General features: G+C 31.4%; 1 protein-coding gene across 2 annotated transcripts in view; it reads left to right on the forward strand.

The window, feature by feature from the left end:
* The first annotated feature begins 8,578 nt into the window (after positions 1 to 8,578).
* RpS7 (ribosomal protein S7) overlaps positions 8,579 to 25,002 on the forward strand; it is a 36,111-nt gene continuing 19,687 nt past the window's right edge. The window contains exons 1-3 of one of the 2 annotated variants that reach the window (XM_035373616.2): positions 8,579 to 8,661; positions 9,009 to 9,083; positions 9,189 to 9,284. In XM_035373616.2, the coding sequence (XP_035229507.1) occupies positions 9,009 to 9,083; positions 9,189 to 9,284 (171 nt within the window). In that variant the 5' untranslated portion in view covers positions 8,579 to 8,661. Of the gene's footprint in view, positions 8,674 to 9,008; positions 9,084 to 9,188; positions 9,285 to 25,002 lie in introns of both variants that reach the window. The other variant, XM_035373617.2, reaches the window with a different exon arrangement.

Raw genomic sequence — 25,002 nt, forward strand, 5'->3', positions numbered from 1 at the left:
TGCAATCACTTGTTCACTGGGGTTTGAATGCAAGTCAAACTACCAGTATGTTAAGAGAAGCGATTTCAAGAATGTTTAATTATTTTATTTAGTTTGTCATAAGCTAAATAAAATAATTAAACATTCTTGAAATCTCTTCACATTACTGAAATGGCAATAACTTCGAATTATACTATGCTACCACTTCTCCTCTAATATGAAATTTTGAACTTTTCCGTTATCGGACAGCCCACCAGCGACTGAGCGGAGTCTAACGGAGCAATTGGTGGTTCTGTCCGGGGTTCGAATCCCGGCAAACGGGCTGGTTGCCAAGATGATATTCTTAGTTTTCCATATGTGTAACATGTATGCAAGCCAATTTCCGTTAGACAGTCTCGAACGAAGACATCCTTCACCTTAGGCAAATAACCATCGAGTACTTTGCCATAATCAAATAAATCTTTATCCATAACATGCTTCAAATATTTTTATGTTGATAAGTTCATGCGCCAAAGCTGGCCCCCGTTGAATGAAATATGTTGTTTATTTTTTCTTTGTTTTTTTATAACAACAATGTTCTTGTTTTCAGAATCTGAATTATCAATAAAATTCTTTTAATAATATGCGATTCTATTTTGTTTTTTTGTTTAATGAAAAATTAATTTAAGCGACAAATCGCTTACATTTAGAAAAATTTTCAATTTTTGAAACGAGTTGCTGTCAAAAGCGCATCTTCTCGTTGCTGCATATATTTATTTAAAGCAAACTGCTTGGCGCGTGTCTTTTATATTTGAAAAGATTCAGAGAATTTTCAACAGGGAAATAAAGTTATTAATTTTACTGAATTTTGTGGATTCTTTGTGTTTTGAGGTAAAAGTCAAACCATCAGATATGTGATAACCTTAAAATAAGGGTATATATAATCAGGATTTTGCGGCCAAACATTCGAAGCGAAATACATTACAAAAAATTATCTAAGTAGAAATAATGTATATTCCGTTTAGTATTTTAATTTATTAGTGTTATTACACATCAGTTTATCAGTGTAAGTTATATCGAGTTTTAGTTGTGTTCGATGTAAGAATTTTATTTGCTTTATATAAATCCGATTCGTTTAATAATATTATATTTATTAAATACTCTTTATTAGGTTTCCAAATCTGTCAAACCCAATCAATGGCCTCCTGGCTAAGATATCTGATTATCGCTATTTCGACTCATATTGGAACCCAAACAAACGAACTGGTTGAATTTTGTGATTTTCCCTATGTGTAACATTAACATGAGTACGCTTTACTTAGAAAGTCGTCCATGGAGACATTCATTGCTTTCGGCTGATAGATTTCGTTTCCTTTGCCATACTCAAAAAATCTAAAAATTTTTCAAAAAGACTAACAGATGCATAAAACAAAATAAATTTAAGTAAATGCATATAAGAAAATAAAATTAAGTAAATGCATATAAGAAAATAAAATTAAGTAAATGCATATAAGAAAATAAAATTAAGTAAATGCATATAAAAAAACTGAAGTAAATGTATATAACGAAAAAAAAAAAAAAAAAAAAGGAGGTAAAAACAAATTTTTAATAATTTTTCAATACAGTAGTTTTTAAATTGCTTGTTTTCAAATTTTATTTCATTTTTATGTATGTACTAATATATACAGTGTATGTGTGCGAAAGTGTGCTTGTTCGGCATATCCATATATATTAATTAAATAAATCTGATTTGAAAATGCATGCACTAACGCGCTATTCTCGTAATTTGAAAAATACTAAAGTATTGTCTGAGAAAAATATTTATAAAGAAAATTAAATTTCGTCTCCTTACTCGGTGCTGTGTAAAAAATTTAAATAAGCTTATTAATTTTTTCTTCTTTATTAAAAACAAATTAGTTTCTTTTCATCTATATATGAAAAATAGCAAAATCTTGCTGTCAGAATGGAAATTCTTAAAAATATAAAACTCGTTTTTTTCGAACAAAAGTTTCTGAGAAATTTCTCTAGGTCAGCAGGTAGTAACAGGACCACTGACTGCTTTGTTTGAAAAACCCGATGAAGCGGATGATTTTACCCCCCAAAAGGTTTTCTTTAACAAAACAGATGCGGTCCAAATGGCTTTGCTGAGAAGCGTTCGTATTTGAATAGCTTGAAGCTTGAGTTGGAAGACTTCTTGAAATCTTGTAATGGGTGAAAGTTAATTTTGTTTTACATATATAAGGAAACTGCATGTAAAGCAAAATAATTCAAGGCACCCATTGTATGTTAATCATCGTACGTCCCCTCAGCTCTTCGGTGGGGTATTAAGAAAAGAAATTCCTATACTGCTTTTGTATTACTTGTATAGTGAAAGATTTGAAAAAAATAGCTTGATATGAAAAGATTTTCTCCGATGAACGAATACAGCTGAAACATGTTTCTGTCTTCAAGTATATCCACAAAACATGAAATAGTATTGTACTCTTTTGTATTCTATTGCCTTTTTATATTACTTCGTAGTAAATTTTTTGATTCTTAAATTTCTCTCTCTCTTTTCTTATAATACACAAGTACTCTTTCAAATATGGCTGACCTATAAACCTAAATTTTTATACTATAAAATTTTATATAAAAATTAGCCGTAATCATTAGACTCAGCTTTGTGTATATTATATTCTTGAATACATGCCTGCAATTAATACTAAGAATACTATTGATAAAATTCGTGATATAATTAATAATGAAAATACTGTTTAAGCTAAAAACCGATTTGAATCTTTTTTTCATTATAGGGTAGCATGAGCAAAACAATTTTCGTTAGAAATATACAATTATGCTAACTTGACACATCAGCTAGAAAATATTTTATCGTCGTCATCGGCTATGATAAAAGATTTTTACGCTTAAGATTTTGGATTATGATAAAACACACAGGACCTATTTGTCTAAGGGAAAGGAAGTCTTCAGGGTAGGTTTTTTTTGTGGCAATCAAACTGTTAATTCACAATCAATTGTACTTATGAAAAACCCCTAAACCTCCCATGCAGCCGCTAGAATTTACCGGTGCTCAGCTATCTTACCGCTTGGAGACTAGTTGGCTTACTGAACTTACGCAATATGTATCTGAATTTGAATATTTGCATAAAAAACGAGCAAAATAAAATGACACATTGTAAATAGTACATTTTACTGAAATCAGACTTTCTTTGAAAAAGGTAAATTAATTGTAAGGAATAAGATGGATGCATTTAATTAAACGGCGGGCAATAACAGCGCTGATCATATGTTTCGTATAGGAAATCATTTTCTTCGTGTTATCGTATAACGGAAAATATCCACAGATTATATTTTACAGTTTTTAAGAAGTCATGGGTTATCTGCTTTAAGAGAACACCTTCGTGGGCAATTTTCTAAATAAAATTGGCTTGAATTCCCGTTACGCATCGGAAAAATCATAAAGTCCACAAGCAGCTAAACTGTTCGGTTGCCAACAACAAACTACCAACATCCAGCAATCTTATTCACTCAACTATAGTGAACTTAAACTAATGTTTGTATATTATTAGTAGTATTAAAATAACGAAAATATTTATTCTAATAAAAATTTTTGTTTGAATATCCTCCCTAGTAAGGTATTTCCTTTGGTTGGAGATTTGTCAACAATAAATGCTATGTTCAAACAAGACATTTATCTAGAGCATAATGCTTCAAAAATGTATGCTGGGATCCCTAGGAAAAAAATATCGCCGGAAAATATATCTCCGAAAAAATATCTAATTATTCATATTCTTATGATTAATTATTAAATAATTAATAACTTTTATAATTATTAAATGAAATGCTTATTTATACGTTACCAAATGTACAGCAACACTCTTTCTTTACAAAAATACCATATTGAATAAATTGGTACTTTTCCGTTTTGCCGGCGCAAGCGATAAAGTCGCCAATAATGATACAACCGATGCCAAACGGAATATTTCGCTGGTAACCTTTTACGCCTCATTTTGAAAACAAGTCGCAGCTTTTTCTTATCAGATTGATTGTTTCTTTCAATACTGGCATATTATTACATAGAATTTTTATCAGATAGTTCAGTTTTATGTCTAAGGCCATTTTCGGTAATTAAGTCAATTAGGATGCAATCACAGCGCTTACCCGAAGCCTAAATTAAAGAAAAAGAAATTATAAAAAAAGTCAAGGGTTAAATTCATCAATTCTAATGAGAATGCATTAGCGAAGTAAAGCACTGCAGTTTTACATAATTTCTGAGTAAGCTATTCGTACGAATTGAAATATTTCTTGCATTTAAACTTGATTTCCAAATTTAGATTTAACTTGAAATTAATGTAGATAATTGCTGAGAGCATTAGATTTTTGGAGAGTAGTTTACGTGAGATGAGATCGCTTGGGGTCACGTGATATGAACGGGCGAATCAGAATGTTGAACCATGAAAGCATAGTAAATTCTTAAATTGATGTCTTTTTAGAAATTTATTGTCTTTATTTATTGGCTTTTTATAAAATTTTAAGCGATATTAAAATATTTATGCCTTCAAAAAAAGAATTCTTAGAACTAACATTTTTTAAATATTTTTTATGTGTATACTGTATGTTGTCGCCAATAAATTCTGCTTGGCGAGATTTGCGTCGGCGAAACGGAAAAGTACCAATAAATTATATTGTAAGCTAATAAGTAACAACATTGCTTTGTTTAATTAAGATACAATAACAAGCCGAACAAACATTAAATTGGAAGTCAAACAACAAAAATCAGCGTTATATTTTCAAATTTTCACAATCTAATTTTCATTATATCTTATCTCGTTCATTTGCGCTTTTGCAGCTGAAGATGTTGGTTCGGTAAAACCATCGAAACTAGTCCTGCGAAAATTTGAAAATATAACGCTGATTTTTGTTCTTTGACTTCCAAATTAATTGCTTTGTTTGTTATTAATATGTCTCATCTTTCCTATTTCAGATAAAATTTACTAGTGTTTCTTGGACAGGAAAGCAAGAATTCTTAATTTGAATCAATAAATTTATGATACACTGAAAACGGTTTCAAGTTATAATTCCCTTTCTGAATATCTTGAATGTATATGAAAAAGTAAAATGCAAATTTAATATTAATATTATCACCCTTAAAAAAACACCCAAATATTTCGTTTATTACTCTCTTAAAACTACGTAATAATTAAGGAAAAAAGAAATTATTTAAAATAATTACTAGTTGCATGCAGTTGAAGAATATAGGAAAATGCTGAAGGTTTTAAAGATTTTTAATTAATGACAAAAATACAGAAAATCGGAAATAATACGAAATGTTTCAGCAATATCTCAGAAATAATGAAAGTTGCACCAGATATTTGTCAGAATATAATTTTAGTGATAGCAGTTTAATCAGTCTGCATTGAAATTCCGGTGATAATCAGTGACATACAGATTTAGGTTACTTAGGTTAAAAATGCGTAATAATTTATAATTTAACCGAGTAAATTTTAAAACCAATTTATTTGAAAACTAGCAGCTTCGCTGCGAGCCTTCGTCTGGCTTTTAAATGTACCGGGAAAATGGCTGAAGGGAACTCCAAACGTTAAATTTAAAAACTGCGTAGGATTTTACCCTGCAGAACAAAAAATTACAATGAAATAAGCTATATCTAATACAAATATTAATTATCCTAATTAAAAAATTAACCAACTTTCCGTAGAAGAACAAAAATCATGCAAAACTTTTCAATATCTTATAAACAGTGAAATAAGCAAAAAATAACATGAAAGCAACTCAAAAAACATAAAATTCCGCGCAGAATTTTACTCCACAGAACAACTTTATCAAAAAAAATCAATAAAAATATATTATAGTTATATAAAAATGACAATGAAATATGCCAATCTCTTAAAAACAGTGACATAAGAAATACGATGAAAAATTGTTGCCAAACCCATATTTCTAAAAGAATGAAACTATTCAAAATGATGCGATTTCATCAAAAATCTATCAACAACAATAAGACAGGAAAATTGTTGCCAAAATCACATTTTTAAAGATGTGAGATGTAAGAAGTGTACTCGGAAGCTTCATTAAAAAAATCTTTTAAAAATACAAAATATTATCATTTTTCCAAAATTCTTTTTGTAAAAGCATTCGCAAGGATGAAAGTTTAACGTGTCCAAAAATCAAAGAAAAATAAACTGTACATTTTTAAAAATAAACTTTTTAGAAAAAATCCCATTGAAAAAGTGTTAAGCTCCCTTTGTTCAATAAATTCGTATTTAATCGATTTATTAAAACACGAAATTTATTTTAAGTTCGTAAAATAACCAAGTGCCTACGTTTCATGACGATGTGAAAATGGAGTGTGTAAAATCTCGCTTTCCTATAGTCCATTATGTTTCAAAATAACACGATTTCGTCACAATACATGAAATAAAAAAATTCTAATTCTAATTTCGAAAAAATCGCTTCGAATTGCACTGGCTCTTGTGTAGATGTACCTATGTACCAAATTTCGTAGCCGTGTGTCTATTAGCTTACGCGCAGCGCGAACGAAAGGCACACACACAGACAGACTCTTTCTTTTATTATATGTAGAGAAGATATGTAGAGATAAGATTGTTTAAGGGAAGGAAACTTTTAAGTTTCGCAGCTGTACCCCTGCGGCATTAAGACGGTCATCATGGAGAGTCTAGCCTTTTGCAATTCTCTTGAGAGCTCACCAAACAATATTTAGTAATCAATCTCAATTAGCGGTATCATTGAAGTAAAATTCTGGGAGGGATGGGAAATAACAAAAGAACTGCTTGACAATTTTCAGAAGTTTAGGGTTATTTTCGCGACATTTTACGGGAAGTTCGGTCCAAAACTAGCGACAGTTTTAAAGGGATTCGCAGAAAATCACTCGACAGGCTAAGGGTTAAGCTACGAAGAAATGATTACAGCTTTGTTCAATTGTGAGGCTATTTTAAATGAAAGACCTTTAACTACAGTATCATCTGATCCAAGTCTTACTCCTCTTACACCAGCAAATTTTTTCAAGGAAATCAAAAGTAGTACCATACCAGACCTTAAAATTAATCCAAAGTCAAATAGTTTACTGCGAAGATATAAACAGTAAGGAAGCATTTAGAAAAAGATTTTGTCAAGAATGTTTAGGAGCATTATGTACAAAACAAAGGCATAAAAAATTCACCCCTCTAAAAGGAGGAGACGTAGTTCTCATTGGAGACGACGATAAAAGGAGACAACTTTGGCCCCTTGGTCGAATAGTTAAAGTACTACCAGGAGTTTATGGTATTGTTCGTCGTGCTATTGTAAGGACTCAAAGTGGAGAACTGGTCCGAGCTGCCCAAAAATTATATCCTTTAGTACTTTCTGCACTAGAAACCACACCAAAAATAATACAAAATGAAGTAAAAAAATAAAAGAGAAAAGGAGAAACAAGAAACTGCTGGCAAAGTATTAAATGAGAACTATCCTGATCGAGCTAAAACAAAAGTAGAGAACCCTGTAACAACTAGCAGAGGCCGCGTAATTAAAGCACCCATAAAATTGTCACTTTGAACTGAATAAGTTTTTTTTAAACTTTTTAGTATTAGCAACTATATTTATAACTTTCTATACTTTAGTTAACTTAGGTGGGAGTATGTAAAAAATTGTATCTTTCAAATATTTACCAACGTAAGTTATTATTTTGTTTATATTTTATTTTTATGTTTGAATAATGCGTGCTGAATTACATTTTTTGACATGTTTATAACTGCGTGATTTTTCAGTAGTTCTGGCAACAATAAAATATTGCTATGTCTCTTAAGAGTAATATTTATGCTGTGTTCTTGAATTAAAGGAGGCATCTTTTTGTGATATTTAAAGCTGCATATATTGAGTTTCGATGTGCTTACGTCTAATAAATGTATTTTATGAAACAGCTTGGAATTTTAATGAATCTTTATTGACTTTGGAGTATTTATGAGAGGCAATTATTTGTCAGATTGAGTTAGCATTATTTCATAAAGTTATCTTGTGACTGAGGATGTGAATAAACTGAGGATCTGCTAAAGATTTCGTTTAGTCATAATCAGAAGTTTCATGTGAGTGTGCTGAAACCTCCATGTTCGCTGTATGTGCAAACGCTGGGTTTAACTGTAAATTCGACCTGACATCAGCACAAGATGTCATGCGCAAGAAAAAAATGAGTAAAAGAAGTTGCAATCTACTCTACTAGAAGACTCGAAATTTCTTAGCAGCCTTGCAACTGAATTTCTCGGGAGACCTCTGACCGCAGTCGACGCCGCGACTTGGAGAGAACACGCAAGAAAGAGTAATGTGCTAATCAATGCTTAGATAGTGAGTTACTTATTATATATGGATTCTTTGATACTTCAGTTAATCAGCTGTTGGTGAATGCTGGGAGTAATAGTTAATTTTGAATCCTAAATGTTATCTTGTCTGGAATCTATATATAGAACCTCTATTCATGTAAATTTAATAAAGTCTTATTTTTTAAATTTGAAGTGTATTTTTAATTCCCGAAAGAATGAGTTTTTTAGTTATCCTTCAAATTAATTCTGGCATTCTTTAAGTGCAATGCCCGATTCATTAAAAATATTTAGGAGAATAAATCTGGCAACAAATCACAGCGCCCTATAATTCTCGTTTTGTACTCGATATGGTCATCTGTTTCAAGTAAAGTAAGGGAAGGTGTGTATAGATGTAAGAAAAAAAAATATATTACATATATGTGTATGAAATAATACTGGTATTTTTTATTTTATTTTTGTATCCTGTAACGTATTGAAATCAAAATGTCTTGTTGTTCTCTTTTGTAATTGCGATTCATTTGGATTTACTTACCGTTGCGAACGTGTAATATCCGATAGCATATATTATGTTCAGTTTTGTATATTAATTTATTTAGTTAGTGATACATTTCAGTGATGGATTGAATTTATATGATAGTACTTACTATCTTTTTTTCACTTTCCAAATTGTTGCATTACGCATTCTTTGAACTGACATTTTGTTAGAAATAATGTTTTAAATTTCAGATGTATTCGTTTGGGACAAAAATCGTCAAACCTCATAATGAAAAGCTTGATGAACTTGAAGCCACAATATCACAGGTAATAGCTGTTTGTAATAATGTCGGAAGTGTTCTAAGTTAGATTTGTGTATTAATAATATCGTTTCTTTATAGTCGTTATATAATATTAAACAATTCTTTTTAGGCTCTCCTGGAACTTGAATTAAACAGTGATCTTAAAGCGCAGTTACGGGAGTTAAATGCAGTTGGTGCTAAAGAAGTTGATGTTAACGGCAAAAAGGTAAGATAAGTTTATTTAAAGTCTGCACGAGTTTTCCATACATTAGTTTTACAGATATTTTAATCTTGAAGCCAAATTAACCATTTTCTGGAGTGAAGAATGTAGTAGAACATTTGTACGGTTTATATTTTAATATATATTAGAATAAAAAATTTTCTTTAATTAATTGGTGTATCGAGTTTTATAATATATATATATATACTTGTAATTGAACAAGTTATGAGAATAATGATAGATGGAGTCCATAAGATACTATTACTAAATAGCTTGTGTTTCTGCTAAAATAATTTTAAGATTTCTCCATGAATATAGTGAAAGTGTGCTATAATTTTTTAATTCCTGATTATAGCTATTTTAAGTATTTAGCTGTTCGTAATTTTGTTTTTGTATGCTGTTTAAGAACTCGTTCATAGCTTTAAAGAAGTTTTGTTTTTTTCATGTAACTGTTTACTTTCTTAATATGTTTTTAAGCTTCTAGCTACAAGCTATTCATTTGATTTGTACATAGTTATTGAATTCTTTAGCTTTACCTGTGGATTTCATTTCATTGTCAAAAAAAATCTTGTGCTAGTATTGCATAATAATCAGTCTTAAAAGCCATTTGTGAAAACTTTTACTGTAATATCCTTTGGGCACTCACATTAATGCTGATTTACATTTGCAAAGAAACAAATATTGTTTACGTATTACTTTGCACTCTAAGAATTTTAGGTACTCTTTTTGTTATTGGGACCAGATTAAAATATGCATGGATGTAGGTGTTTGTGGGTATGTGTGCATATATGCATATATAGACATTTCTGAATTTGATCCCAAAAACAGGAACGAATTTTAGACATGCCTATTTTATTAAATTTACTATTGTTCTCAAGCTGATTGATAAGTGTACTTGCTAGCATATTTTTTCTTATTTTCTGGTTGAAATTTCGGTACAGCTTGAGTATAGGACCCCATTGGCGATTTTTGGCTTGGGAGACTTTTTGCACAGTTGTTTTTCTGGTAACCCAGTTGATTCTAGAATACTCCACTTCGGCAACCCTGTCGCAAATGTCATTTTCTTCGAAGGAACAAAATATTGATTTATTCGACAAATTTCTGGAAATTATAACGGACATAAATTGAGCAGAGTATAGGATTTCTTTATAAATTTACCATGATTTTGTAAACTTTACTAAATTTCCAGCATTTCTTTTATTTTTAATTTAAACATTTATTCTGAACTCCTGTTTTCAGTTTTATAACTTAAAACTTGCATTTTCAATATTGCTGCTTAAAATATCCCTCCATGTACTTGTGTATTTTCAAACTTTCTTTAATTTAAACATGCATTCTTAACTCCTATTTTCATATTTTTAATTTAAACATTTATTCTGAGCTCCTATTTTCAGTTTTACAGCTTGTAATTTGTATTTTCAGTATGACTGCTAAAAATATGCCTCCATTTATTTATTTTCAGTTTCACTGTTTAAATATATATTCTAAATTTGTATTTAAAATTTTTCTTGTTAAAATGTACATTCTAATGTCTATTTTCAATTTTAACTGCTTTTACAATATGCAATAAAATATAATAAATTTACAAATTTAACTTGCCAGTATATTTTAAAATATGCACTTACTTACTTATGTGCCTTCAAATTTGCTGTTTAAACATATATTCAAAAATTGTTTCTGGTTAAAACGTGCTTTCTAACTTGTGTTTTCAATTTTAATGGCTTTGGTCGCCAAACCAAAAAATCGCCAATGGGGTCCTATACTCAAGCTGTTCTGAAATTTCATAGTGTCTGGTTTAAAAGTTTTAATACGGTTTTCTCTTTCTAAGCCAGTTTTCTCTTTGACAATTTTCATGCATACTACTGTATTCTTACAGAAATGTTACCACCCTTGCAGGCAGATTCCGTGATTGAATGCGGGTTTTCATCCGCAGAGAACCCGTTGGCGCCGTTGCATTTTTACTCGCCAAGCTCGCCGTTCATTGACGATGAGCCGATCCGTAAACATGATATTTTGTAAACGTGATTTTTAGTGCATGTAAATTCAAATTAGCAGACAAAACAATATATTAAGCATATGGTAGTAAAAATTCACAGATAATAAGCATGTAGATGCTTATTATGTTTAACTAACCGGTTAAACGTGATATACGAAAATAAATGTGTATTAAATTCAAGTTAGCACAGAAAAGAATATATTAAGCATAAGACAATATATAAGGATTTATAACGGAAATAAAAATTTATTTAAAAATATAAATTAGTATTAATATACTGAAATTAACCGGTTAAGCGTGATATACGAAAAAAATTTGTCTTAAATTCCAGTTAACACAGAAAACAATATATTCCTTACACCAGCAGTGGTTTGCTAATTTTGATGACCATGGTGATGCATCGAACTATTCTGACATCTTAGATAATCAATATTTTTTATTTCAATTTAATCATCTATTTATGTCACACCTGCCATCCTCTGAAAGGTTATTGTTAGAAAAGCATTAACAATATGTTATGTTGTTAAAATTTTACTCCATAAAAATTGATTTATTTTCATAATTTTAGATGACAATAACCAATAATAAAAGTAAAAGCATTACTTAATTATTTAAAATGCACATGCACATTTTTTCGGTCTACGAAATCAAATTATTTTAGACTTTGGAAACCTCATGGTTCTTAGAGCTGTTAATAATTAAGAATACAACGTGAACAGCTGTATTACAAATTAGCATTCACCTCTTCTTTCATCCCGAACCGAGAACCGGCATCTATCTACGAAAATATTTCTATCTATTCGTTGTTAAAAATTCAGAAAAAATAATAATAAATAAGAGAAGAATAATATAAATCTGCAAATGCGAACAACGACAGTGTTAATTCAACAAAATAAACGCAAGAGAATGGTTGCAAACTTCGAACAAGCGAATAGGATAAATCTGATGGGTTACCAAGTTTGAACTATTATCGCCAATGTTGGCAATGTTTACATTTACCGGGTTCTCTGCGGAAGTGCTTCCTTGAATGCTATTAAATTTGTTTTTGTTTGCATTTTTGCAATCTTATTACAGTTTTAGCCCACCAGTGACCAAGCAGTAAAGTCGCTGCTAGTTCGATCTGGAACTTGAATCCAAGTGATCAGGCTTGCTGCGTGTGTGCTTTCATGCTCTTTTCCATGTGTAATGTGTATACGAGATAGTCTCTGTTAGCCCTCAAGTGCTTTCCAGTAATTAAATAAACAACTAACCGTATTAGAGTTTTGTTTTTTTGAATATTGGGTGTTGGATGGGCCTTGTGCTGTAAAGCTTAGCAGATTCAAGGTATATTGAAATTTGTCTAATACCGTAATAAATAGATGTTGGCTTTTGGGTGATTAAAAATAGTCTGTTGCAACTTAAATCGCTTATTTTTGTCTAGCTAATTACCATATTTTTAACTAATTTTTGGTTACTTATTTCGGTTGATCTTTACATTATGGTAACTTGGCGTTTTTTTGGCAAAAATTTGCCGACCAACTCTCCTACAGCAACCCTCTATTTTTTTTTTCCCGCCGCCATTTTGTCTTCACAAAGTAAAGACATGTTTCTTTTCTTTTTATCTACTGAACACTTCTTCCAACAATCTACTAGCCAAATTACACTTATGCTAGAAATTTTATCTAACAAAACTGCTTAATCATGACAAATATTCACTGCAAAATTGGGAAAAAGTGCACAATACCATACTCCTTACGCGTTTTTAAAAATAACACATACACATAAACCATGTACACGCCGACTTATTTTTACTTAAAAAAACATCCCAGAATTGTACAAAAATGGCATTGCACACACTTTACTATATCCATGTACACTGCTTTTTCTCATAAATTAGAAAAATTTCACGAAAATACATGACAATTTTCTCAATCTTTAAACCCGGTAAAAAGAACATGTATGAAATTACCTGATCGCGAAAAAGTATTTACCCTTTCCAAATATGAACATTTCCACATATAAAATAAATAAAATATCCAAAAACTTTTACCTCTAAATCATCTATTACATTATACACATCACCAACGAATTCATACCGCAACCATTACAAATACTTAGTGTCAGATATTTAAATTATTTCCATGCACGTTTACTTCAACTAAAACGTATACCAAATTCCTACAAACATAAAATTCACAAAATAACTATCATTTAATTAAAATATAATTAAATTCAAAAACACTACTTAAAATATAAATGAGCACATACATTAAATTAATAAAAATTACCTTACAATCCTAATTACTTTAAACTAAATCATTGCTAATAATAATTTTCCCAATAATACCAAATTCCTTTACTTCCACCTTACATTTAGAACAATGCATAAAAATAATATCCTCAAATAATTAAAAATACTAACTTACCTAATCTTCTTCATAATCTTGATTACGTGTCCGATAAACTTATTTCTGTTTCAGGATCTTTAAAAATCATACTTATATTTCACAGCAAGGTACCAGGTAAAATAAATAACTTAATAAAACATCTTTATTTCTATCTCGCACAACCTTAAAGAAACATTTATTACTACCCTTTTCAATACCACTAAATATCCATTTCGAATTCACTTTAGTTACGGCCATGGGATCCAAAAATTCACGAACACTGTTTCACACAACACAGAATAAAGCCAAATACAAAATTTCCAGATTTTTTTGCCGATTTCCCCCCTTTTCCGATTAAAGAACCGTAATTCGTCCATTAATATCACATGACATATCCCATGATCTCTCATTTCCCTCACACAAAATAATGCGTAATCGGAACTGAGTACTGCTCACATTATTACCAAAGTCCCAGGTAGTAACCTTTATCGCCTCCAAAATGTCGCCAAACTACCAGTTACCATATTGTAAAGATCAACCCTTATTTCTTTTATTCGTACGTGCTCATTTAATATGCCTCTATTACAGTCAAGTAATGGAAATTGTAAGGTAGTGATCAAGATATAAATGTATCTTATTAATGTTGAGTGCCTAATGAATCAATACATTCATACTCGTAAAAATTCTGTTGTCTACTACAACTTGCTACTGTCATGTACTGTTATCCGTTTTTCATAAAATTAGAGAGGAAATGGCACAAGTTCAGCATTGTGCAAGCATTTTTTTTCCCTCTCCCTGTATACAGCATTCTGTTTTTGTTTTAAAAAGCTCAGAGAATTGCAAAAATTTCAATCGATAGAATTTACGGGTTTTCATCCGCAGAGAGCCTGTTAACGCCATTGCGTTTTTACTCGCCGAGCCGTAAACATGATTTTTAGGGTGTGTAAATTCAAGTTAGCAGACAAAACAATATATTAAGCATATGGTAGTACAAATTCACAGATGATAAGCATATAGATGTAAAACTAACCGGTTAACCCTTTCAGGGGCGGTGGTTTCGCCTTGAAACCGCATTTTCAACATTTTTTTTTAATTTAGAAAATTTGTTTTTTCCCCCCTCAAAACCGCTGCTAAAATTAAATTACTACTTAAAGCTGATAACAGATGGCAGCACCAAATCTTTCTGGGCATTCATAAATCAGGGTTCGTAGCCGTCCTTACAAGTGCTTATAAGCCCTTATATTTGAAAATAAAATATAAAGGCTCTTATAGGTGCTTACTTTTTCTTTAAAGCCCCCCCCCCCTTTTTTTTTTTTTTTTTGCTTATTTTTTGCCTTTAGTGCTTTTTTTATGAACGCGCATTTTTCCTCCCATAACAAAGCCGAAACTAAATAAACAACTTTTCTTCCTTGTATGGAACGTCAGATGGTAAATCATACTCCCGGAAACAGCTTTTCCCCCTTTCTCTGCATTAGCATAGCCTATGGTGCAGGCGAGAGTATAGACAGGTACACGTCGTTCTTTTCGTCAAAGAATTGCGAAAACCGTAGAAAATTCTGGTATATTTGGTATTCTTTTCCGCCCACCCAAATATTACACACGTTTGAATTTCTATCAAGATTTTAATAATTTGCATTCTCGCTTCGCGTGGTCAGTTCATATTCGTGTTTATTATGATCGTTATGCTTATGAGTATATGTATGAATATTTATAATAATATAGTTGCAGTAGCTGCTGAAGTGTAGATAAACTTCCCAAAATGGGTGTATTTTTACACAGATTAGCTTTCTAAGGAATAATATTCGGAATGGCTTAAATAAAAGGAAAGTAATCGAATAGTCAATAATTTTTCCTCCCCGAATACATTATACAGTACGGATGTTCTCCCCTTTCTCCTCAAAATCTCTAATATTGAAGCAGCGGACTTTTTTTTTTTTTTTTTTGTCACTGTCCAATCTGGATTGAATAGGACTAAAAGTTTTGCATTTTACCCAACCCAAGCGAAGAATAATTCTATTCCGTAAATTTAGCGCAGTCTGTTCAAAATTAGAATCAAAAACACCCCAGATTAGTAAGTCTCTTTCTTTTCCTTTATTTCGTTCTTTATTCTCCAAATACCAGCAGCTGTTGATTCCGATTGCGTAATATCATCACGTATGGAAGAATTACGCTGCACATATTGCGCAATAATGGTTACGATATTTTGCAGAGATAATTAATTTTGATGTTCAATCTGAGATTTATTTATGAACACTTAAAAGAGTTTTACTGTGCTTTCTAAGCAGAATATTTCTCAGTTCTGTTGGTCTATTTTTATATGATGCACATGTCGAAATCATTTATTTAGCCGAGATATCTAAAGAACGGCTACAATCTCCCCCCTCTCCTCTTTTTCCAGTTACGCTCGACTATATGGAATATTCGGCAATTTCTGAGTATGCGGGTTAGTTAAGCTTTTACTGTTTAAGGATGACTGCATGAAGCAATGTATTAAATTCAAGTTAGCACAGAAAATAATATATTAAGACAATGCATAAACATTTATAACGGAAATGGAAATTCATGTAAAAAATATAAATTAGTATTGATATACCGAGATTAACCGGTTAAACGTGATATACGAAAAAAATTGTCTTAAATTAGAGTTAGCACAGAAAATATATTCCTTACACCAGCAGTGGTTTGCTAATTTTTGATGACCATGGGAATACATCAAACTATTCTGTCATCTTAGATAATCAGTAATATTTTTTATTTCAATTTAATCATCTATTTATGTCACACCTGTCATCCTCTGAAAGGTTATTGTTAAAAAAAGCATTTTAACAATATATTGTTAAAATTTTACACCATAAATGATTTATTCTCATAATTTTAGATGACAATAACCAATAAGGAAGCACTCTGCAGAAAACCCGGTAAATGTAAACATTGCCAACTTTGGCGTTAATAGTGTAAACCTGGTAACCATGGATTCGTGCTATTTGCTTGTTCGAAGGTTGCAACCATTCCTCTTGCGTTCATTTTGTTGAAATATCACTGCCGTTTGCATTTGCAGATTTATATTATTCTTTTCTTATTTGGGGTAGAGTAGACTTTAAGGTACCCCTTTGTATTATGGTGAAGTTGTGGTTTCATTTATGGTAGCTTGAGTAGTTGAATGTTATGGAAACTGTATTGTGACGTGATCGGGTGCATGATTCTGGGAATTTTTGAATCGTGGGATGTTTTGTAAGCATTTTTGTGGTGTGTGTTTTTTTTTTTTATTATTCTTTAGACGGTAGAATGGCCAAATGTAGTAAGATTAATTTGAAGTTTCTGTAAGACTTGGAGCGAAAGGAGAAAAGAACTTTAATTGACTGATGTGTAAATGAAGGTTTACTTAGTAGCCATTATAAGTGTCCTGTATGTAGGAAGGATATGCGTCTAGTCGAACATAAAAACCGTTTAGATGCATTTGAATGGGTTTGTAGGAAGAAAGGTTCAGATGGTCACTATGTGAAGCTTTCGATCAGAAAGAGTACCTGGTTTGAAAAAAAGTCATTTGAGTATGATTTATATTTTTTTACGTGGCTTTGGACGTACGAAGCGAATTCGAAAATCATGGTAAGTGAATATTTGCTTTTGATAGTAGCTTAAATGTATAGCATGTTTTTCCTTTCTTATGTTATTTTATTGTTTGGTTTAAAATGTATTTTATTGAGATTATGTATTTTTTGTGTGCCTATATTGTAGAATTTGGTGCTCCTTTGACTTTTAAGTGATAATATATCGATGTGTACATGGACAAAGTAAAGGATGTGCACAATGCAAGTTTGTGCAATTTTTTAACAACGTAAAGATAGAAATATTTTTGTATAATTAAAGTTTTCGTCAGTTCGTGATCAAAGGAAGGAAATATGGCAGGAGGGGTGAATGCTAATTTGTAACACGGCTGTTCACGTTGTGTTCTTAATTATTTACAGCTGTAAGCATGCAGAACCATGAGGTTTCCAACCCCTAAAATAATTCGTTTTCGTAGGCCGCAAAAATGTGTATTTTAAATAAGTAATGCTTTTATTTTTATTATTGGTTATTGTCATCTAAAATTATGAGAATAAATCAATTTTTATGGCGTAAAATTTTAACAAGATACTATATTGTTAATACTTTTCTAACAGTAACCTTTCAGAGGATGGCAGGTGTGACATAAATAGATGATTAAATTGAAATAAAAAATATTGGTTATCCAAGATGACAGAATAGTTTGATGCATCCCCATGGTCATAAAAATTAGCAAACAACTGCTGGTGTAAGGAATACAGTTCAAATGACTCTTGAAAAAATAATAAAATGTATAAAGTTCTAGTATTATTAACAATGCTACTGAAGAAAATTTGATTGCTGTTGAAGGTTTTTGTATTGTGAAATATATTATGAAAAAGACAGGTATTTGTTTCAACGTAAACAAGCAAAGTACCTAAAAATTAAAAAAGACACTTGTAATAGAAATATCAGTATTCTATATGAATTAGAGAAAATACATGTAAGTATAAGAAGTTAATTTTTATTTTTTAAATGAATTTTTACTTCCCGTTATGTTTAATATATTGTTTTCTGTGCTAGTTTCCCTTAGTCCTCCACGAAGGCAGCCCTCCCTTTAGGCAGATAACCCTCGTGTGCTTTGCCATAACTGAATAATCCAATCCATTATCAAGGAGGAAGTGAGTATCACTTATGAATGTATGGATAATATTCTGACTTCTGTGTGCATTTCATTGTAGCAGTGCAAACCAGAGGGAGTTAGTTCCTTTTTATCTTACGTGAGCATTTGCTGTTAGAAGAATTAAAGAGCAGAGGAGTGCTTCTTCAACTGTGTGATTGACATTCGTATTTCTCTGGATAAGTATATGTGTGTGATTGAAAGCGTGAATACAATTTTATTTTCGTATATCACGTTTAACTGGTTAGTTTTACATCCACATGCTTATCTCTGAATTTTTACTACCATGTGCTTTATATATTGTTTTGTCTGCCAACTTGAATTTACGTGCACTAAAAATCACGTTTACAAAATATAACGGGTTCTCTGCGGTTGAAAACCCACCAATAATAAAAATAAAATCATTACTTAATTATTTAAAAAGCACATTTTTGGGGCCTATGAAAACAAATCATTTTAGGGGTTGGAAACCTCATGGTTCTGCGTGCTTACAGCTGTTAATAAATAAGAACACAACATGAACAGCCGTGTTAAAAATTAGCATTCACCCCTCCCACCATATTTTCTTCCTTTCATCCTGAACTAAGAACCGGCATCTATCTACGAAAACTTCTTTAATTATACGAAAATATTTCTATCTATTCGTTGTTAAAAAATTCAAAAAAAAATAATAAATAAGAGAAGAATAATATAAATCTGCAAATGCAAACAACGACAGTGATAATTCAACAAAATGAACGCAAAAGGAATGGTTGCAACCTTCGAACAAGCGAATAGGTAGAATCCTTCTGGGTTACCAGGTTTGAACTATTATTGTCAAAGTTGGTGATGTTTACATTTACCGGGTTCTGTGCGGAAGTGCTTCCAAATTTAGTTAATGAAGTACAACTTCATAGAATGAGAAGTCTTGCATTCTCTTATGCAAAATGCATTATTTCTGAAGAAATGCAATTGTTTTTTAGAAGTTGATAAGCTGTACAGTGCTCTTGCAATTTTTTTTTACGAGAAGAAAAAATGTGCTCGGTGAAATAATAACAAGCACTAATGTCTGTTCAGTTTGAAGGTGCAGTCCTGCTCACCTGATAAATGTGTGTACATACCTGGGTTGCTGTATAAATACATTTTAGCAACATATTTTGAATACTTTTTGAATGTTGCATATAGGCAAAAGGAAACAAATTAATTTATAATTTAGTGAAAATTATTAACACATTGCATAGTCTTCTAAATATTGATTATTGGTGACTGAAAGAAATTTTTAAGAAGTTTAATATGACAGTTGTTACTGTCAAATTGGAAACTGCCTTTTCATAACAAAGCTTTAGCATTGTATAGCTTTAAGCTGATAAGTCATACTGATGTTCTTATATTGCTGCTTCAGATTTGTGTTATTTCAATTACCTGTAATAATTCTAAAAAATATTTGGTACAAGGGCCGTAAAAATCGAAAAACTATTGTTGATGCCAATGCTGCCAAAAAAAATAATTACAGCAACCCTAATGTGAGAAAGGAAACATAATAGTAAACAACTGTCTGGGATTGTTTTAACTGTGATGACAAGTTAATTTCATGTAATACGTTTTTGTATTATAATTTATATAAAAAAAGGTTAAAACATAACTAAATGGAAGCATAATAGTAAATTCCTTTTTCAGATTGTTTTAATTTAGATGAATCATTTTCATATAATAAAAATTTTTATTACTTTAATTTATTAAAAAAAGCTAAATATACCTGATTACGGGAAGGCATGAAATTTTTTGTCTTAGAGAAAATTATGTTATTTTATGCAAATGTCTGTACATAAACTCTTACAAATAAGAATGTAAGTACTGTCAAGCAGTGCCCTGATGGCATTTTTTATGCCATTTAAAGCTGCCTCACAGCTGCTATATTTGTGTATGACACCCATTTTTTAGGTCCACAGCACTGTAGTTGGCAATTAAGTGTTCGAAACCAGCATTTTGCAGGTCGTCTGACTTGTATGATTTACGGCAGTTAGTATAAATAATATTTTCCTTTATGATGTTCAATAAGGTTTTCCGCCGATCGATCTGGAACAGCGACTAAGAAACATTCATTCGATTTTCTGCGTAATCTGCCAAAAAACGTTGTGACAGGAAAATTTGTCCAACATTATTCTTTCTTTTACTAAAAATTCTTTTGTCTTATTCAGTAATTTTGCAACATCCTCCAATTTTCAAATTAGCTGAGCAGTTAACATGGAACGGTTACATGCCTAATGCATGTAACTGTTCCACTCTACAAATGTATTGCCGTTCATTCATCTTCATTCTTGCACCTCCATTTCGCTACTGCGTTATCTCTAAAGCATAATTTCATCTCGTAGTTGTTCAAACTTAATTTTCTATCATGAATGATACCTTTTCTTTGAAAAAATTCTTTTGTGGACTTTCCATCACGGAGTAATTTCCAAATTGTTAAATCAATAGTGTTATAAGAAAAATTAAAAACTGTTAATTAGTATTTCAATGGCAACTTAAAATGTAGAACTATCTCAACTTGCACAATTTGAAATCGGCACGTTCGCTAGATTTTTTAAGTTATGGCATATGATGAGCTATGATTTCTGATCTTTCTGTGATTGTTGGAATCATGGGACGTAATTCTGATGCCAAGTATTTATGAGCCAGCAGTAGAATATTTGGTACTTTTCCGTTTGGCACGTAGTTAAATGGGTACATTTGCTATTTTTTGCACACCCAATTTTCACTGCAATTTTTTTACAGCCCCCAAAACAAAATTGTACTGATTTTTTTTAAGTTATGGCGTATGATGAGCTATGATTTCTGATCTCTCTGTGATTGTTGGAATCATGGGACGTAATTCTGATGCCAAGTATTTATGAACCAGCAGTAGAATATTTGATACTTTTCCATTTCGCCAATGCAAATCTCGCCAAGCAGACTTTATTGGCGACATACAAAATACGGAATACACATAAAAAATGTTGACAAATGTTCTAAGAATTTTTGATTTTGAAGGCATAAGCATATTAATACCATTTATAATGGATTAGGTTAAGAATGTTTTCAAACCTCTATAAAATTTTAAAATTAATGCCTCTTTTTTTTTTTTTTTTTTAATTTTAACAAATTTTGTTTAAAAAATGTAAGGATTCCTTCTTTAATATCAACAGCATGCCTCAGGCCATATTTAAGTGTTATAAATGTGGCATATTTCTATTTTAAGAACATTTAAAAGCAAATGACGATTCTTGTTTTTTGATTTTACTATGAAAATTAAACCCAAGGGACGTAATTCTGATGCTGGTGCTAAGTGTTGTGAATATTTTTTGGAACATTTTTATTACTAAAATAAAATGTTGACATAATAGCATAGATTTGGGAGATGAACTTTGGAATATGATAATCAGGTTATTTGGTTTCATTGGCAATTGAGATTGCAGGCTGGATGTCTGATAGTTTATGTGTGCATATTTATTTCATCTAAAAATCTGATGTGGATCCCACAACCTCCTTGTATGGCCTATTAAATTTGATCTAGTTTTTCTCTGCACCTTGTTTAACCCTGAAACACAGAGGTGGGGTCTGTATGACTGTGCCAATATTTTAAAACTGCTTATAGCTTATGTAGCTATTCTCCTTTTCATTACTTTCAATTTGACATCTAACTATTCCTAGGTTTTTATTAAACTCTGTTCATTAGATTTTTTTTTTTTTTTTTAAATTGGGCCATGGTCATAAGACCTCACCTGTGTTTAAATACTTTTTTCTCGCATGAGGAGATTGCTTTATTACTACTTAAGTGTCGAACTTGTACAAGAACTTAACTCTAGAGGTTTGACATATGTAGGTACTTAGGAAAAATAAGAGAAACACCAGGTGAATTTTTGCCAAATAAGACGAAAAGTGAAGGAGCTTCCCTTTATGCAGTCACAGATAGAATGACTAATGATCACATGTACCTCAAAAATTAAAAAGTGTTATTCTCATTTCTTCAATGCATCAATCCAAATCAGAAGACTTTGAAACTGGCAAGCCAGAAATAATAACATTTTACAATTTGACTAAAGGAGGTGTATATGCATTTGATGAAAAATGTTTTAAACATTCGACAATGACCATATTCTCAGGTTTCTTGATGTAAGTGGAATTAATACTTCAGTCGTTAAGAAATGGTGCCAAATTAGAAAAAAATTGGAGTAGTAATTTCTAATTCACCACCACATGGAAATGACAGTAATGTAGTGTATGTGATTATGGCAAAGCCTCGAGGGCTATCTGCCTAGGGTAATGGAGGACTTTATAAGAGGAACTGGCTCTTATACATGTTACAGATGGGGAAAACCACAAAAACGTCTATGCAGCCAGCCCGTTCGCAGTATTCGAACCTCGGACCGAACTACCAGTGTTCATCGTCTTTACAGCTCGGCCGCTGGTAGGCGACAGTAATGTAGAGACTTCAGTTAATTCATGCATTCAGTGCCATGTTAAACGTTGTTGTTGATTTACAACTACTTGAAAATAAATTACGACTTCTTTTCATGTAAGAATTTGTACAGGAAAAAATACCATCTAAACTAAACCTTTTTCTCTTGGTGCTGTGGACAACAACAAAACTAACAAGTACCTATTAATAGGAAGTGTTTTGATTGCTAGAAACTCTTGTTTCTGCATGTTTAAATTGCTCGTGTTAGTTCTTTTGCAGTTATAATCTATTACATAGTTTATTCGAAGTGCGTTTTTGAATTTTCCAAACTTTTTTTTTTTGTTCGTCAATTCTTATTTAGCTAGGTGTAATACTTCATTATTTACTTCCAAAAGTATTGCTTGTAGGGAAAAGCTGTTGAATTTCTTTTGTATTGTCTATAAAAAAAGGCCATGTCATATAAAATTGGGTGTGTTACTGTGATTCTTGTAAATGATGTCTCAAAATATTTCTCAGGCAGGTTCAAAATGCTAATGAGGCCATCTGTTGTGTGGGGACCCTACAGAAAGTTGTCAGATTATGTATTTCTCTCATTGCCAAGAGGTTTTTCACTTGTTTGAGAATTTGTCATCTTTTTGTTATGGCTGTGAATAATGTAAAATAACCGCATATATGTATGCACGTACATAAGTACATTCGTACATTTCTGAATCCCCCGACAACGGAAGTGTACCAAATAATCGTGTACTTTTCAAAGCTGATATACAGATTTACTTTAAATTGGTTCATTAAGAAATGATAGCATTAGGAATGTGTACCATTTGTCGTCTTGTGGGTGTGCAAAAGGACGAGCAACTAAAGTTTTATCTGAGAAAATAAGTTAATTTCTATAGATTCTTTTTCTGTTCTCTTCCCCCCCCCCCGTTGGAATTTACAAATAGTAAAGTTGCTTTATTTATAAATGCTTTAATGCTATTTAAGATTTCATGGCAGCACTTTCAGATATTAATTTGATGTAGTTTGTTATTAATTAACTAGGGGATATATTTTGGTATATGTTATCGCAACCACTTTAGTAGAATGTGCTAAGATCTGGTAACCATGCTCGTATTAGTCCTTCAGTCGAGTAACATTGCTATTTTCATATGCTTTCATTAGGCTCTGTTCCTAGCTCCAATGGATATAAAGAAACCATGTTGTTTTTGCCTTAAACTTAATTTTTAAGGGTCGAGTTTTGCCTCAGAATCTCTTAAGAATGAGATGTGTTTGGTAGATAGCCAGTGTTGCAGAGTCTGTCTGATGTTTTTTAATTGAAAACAGAGCGTTGTGCATACTTGGAGATTAGAATATCACTCAAAAATTTTGTTAATAAATATTTTGAGACAAATGTTTTATTTTATTAGTCGTAATCCTTGTTTAATAATAAAAAATTATATTTTAAATTGGTAAAGTATGTTGACTTTTCTGTCGGTAATTTTTACGAACTTAAGATAAATAACAATAGTAAATAAATTTTAAAATGCCACAAAAACCACTGACTTTTCATCTGAAAAGATCACTAAAGTGTTTAACAAAGGTGGTTGCATTAATACATATTTTTATAATTAGAAAGTCGGTGGTACTGGAAAATTCTGACTTTTCAATTTAATAGGTTGTAGGGAAAAAATTAGTATGCAGCTCTGAGTTTCTAGTAAGGACTTTTATAATACATCCAGATTACTTAATAAAAATTTCTAAGGTAATGATTGAATTAGATATATCATTATCATAGTGAATTTTTTAATTACTATTTGTTAAGTGTTGCTTCTTTTAACTAGTGAAATTGTAATTAAAGTTTAATTTTTCTGACAATAACATTTTCAACCATTCTTTGGCTTACCAACAGCAAAGTCCTTCAACACTGGTTTGAGATTCAGATCCCAGTAAGCTGGATGGCTGCATTGGTGTAGTGATTTTCTCCATGTTGTACTTTGGATGTACTCCTGTTTTCCCTAAAAAAGAGCATTTGGCAAAAAGAGCATTCCTGGGCATTTGTCCCAGTAGGAGATAGTCCTTCGTGTACTATGCCGAAATCTAAACATATTCAAGCTCTTGAATTTTCGGAGTGTCATTCTTTGACAATATGTAAACATCCAGGCAGAAATGCTAAATTCTAGCATTATAAGTCTAGTACCCAGTTCAGAGTTGCCAACTCTCCTGTTTTAGGCGGGAGACGTCCGATTTTCGACGGCTCTCCCGCCAACCCG

Source organism: Stegodyphus dumicola, chromosome 7, assembly GCF_044657685.1.
Source record: "Stegodyphus dumicola isolate Sdum_Otavi_A_Nest chromosome 7, ASM4465768v1".
NCBI classification, from domain to species: domain Eukaryota; kingdom Metazoa; phylum Arthropoda; class Arachnida; order Araneae; family Eresidae; genus Stegodyphus; species Stegodyphus dumicola.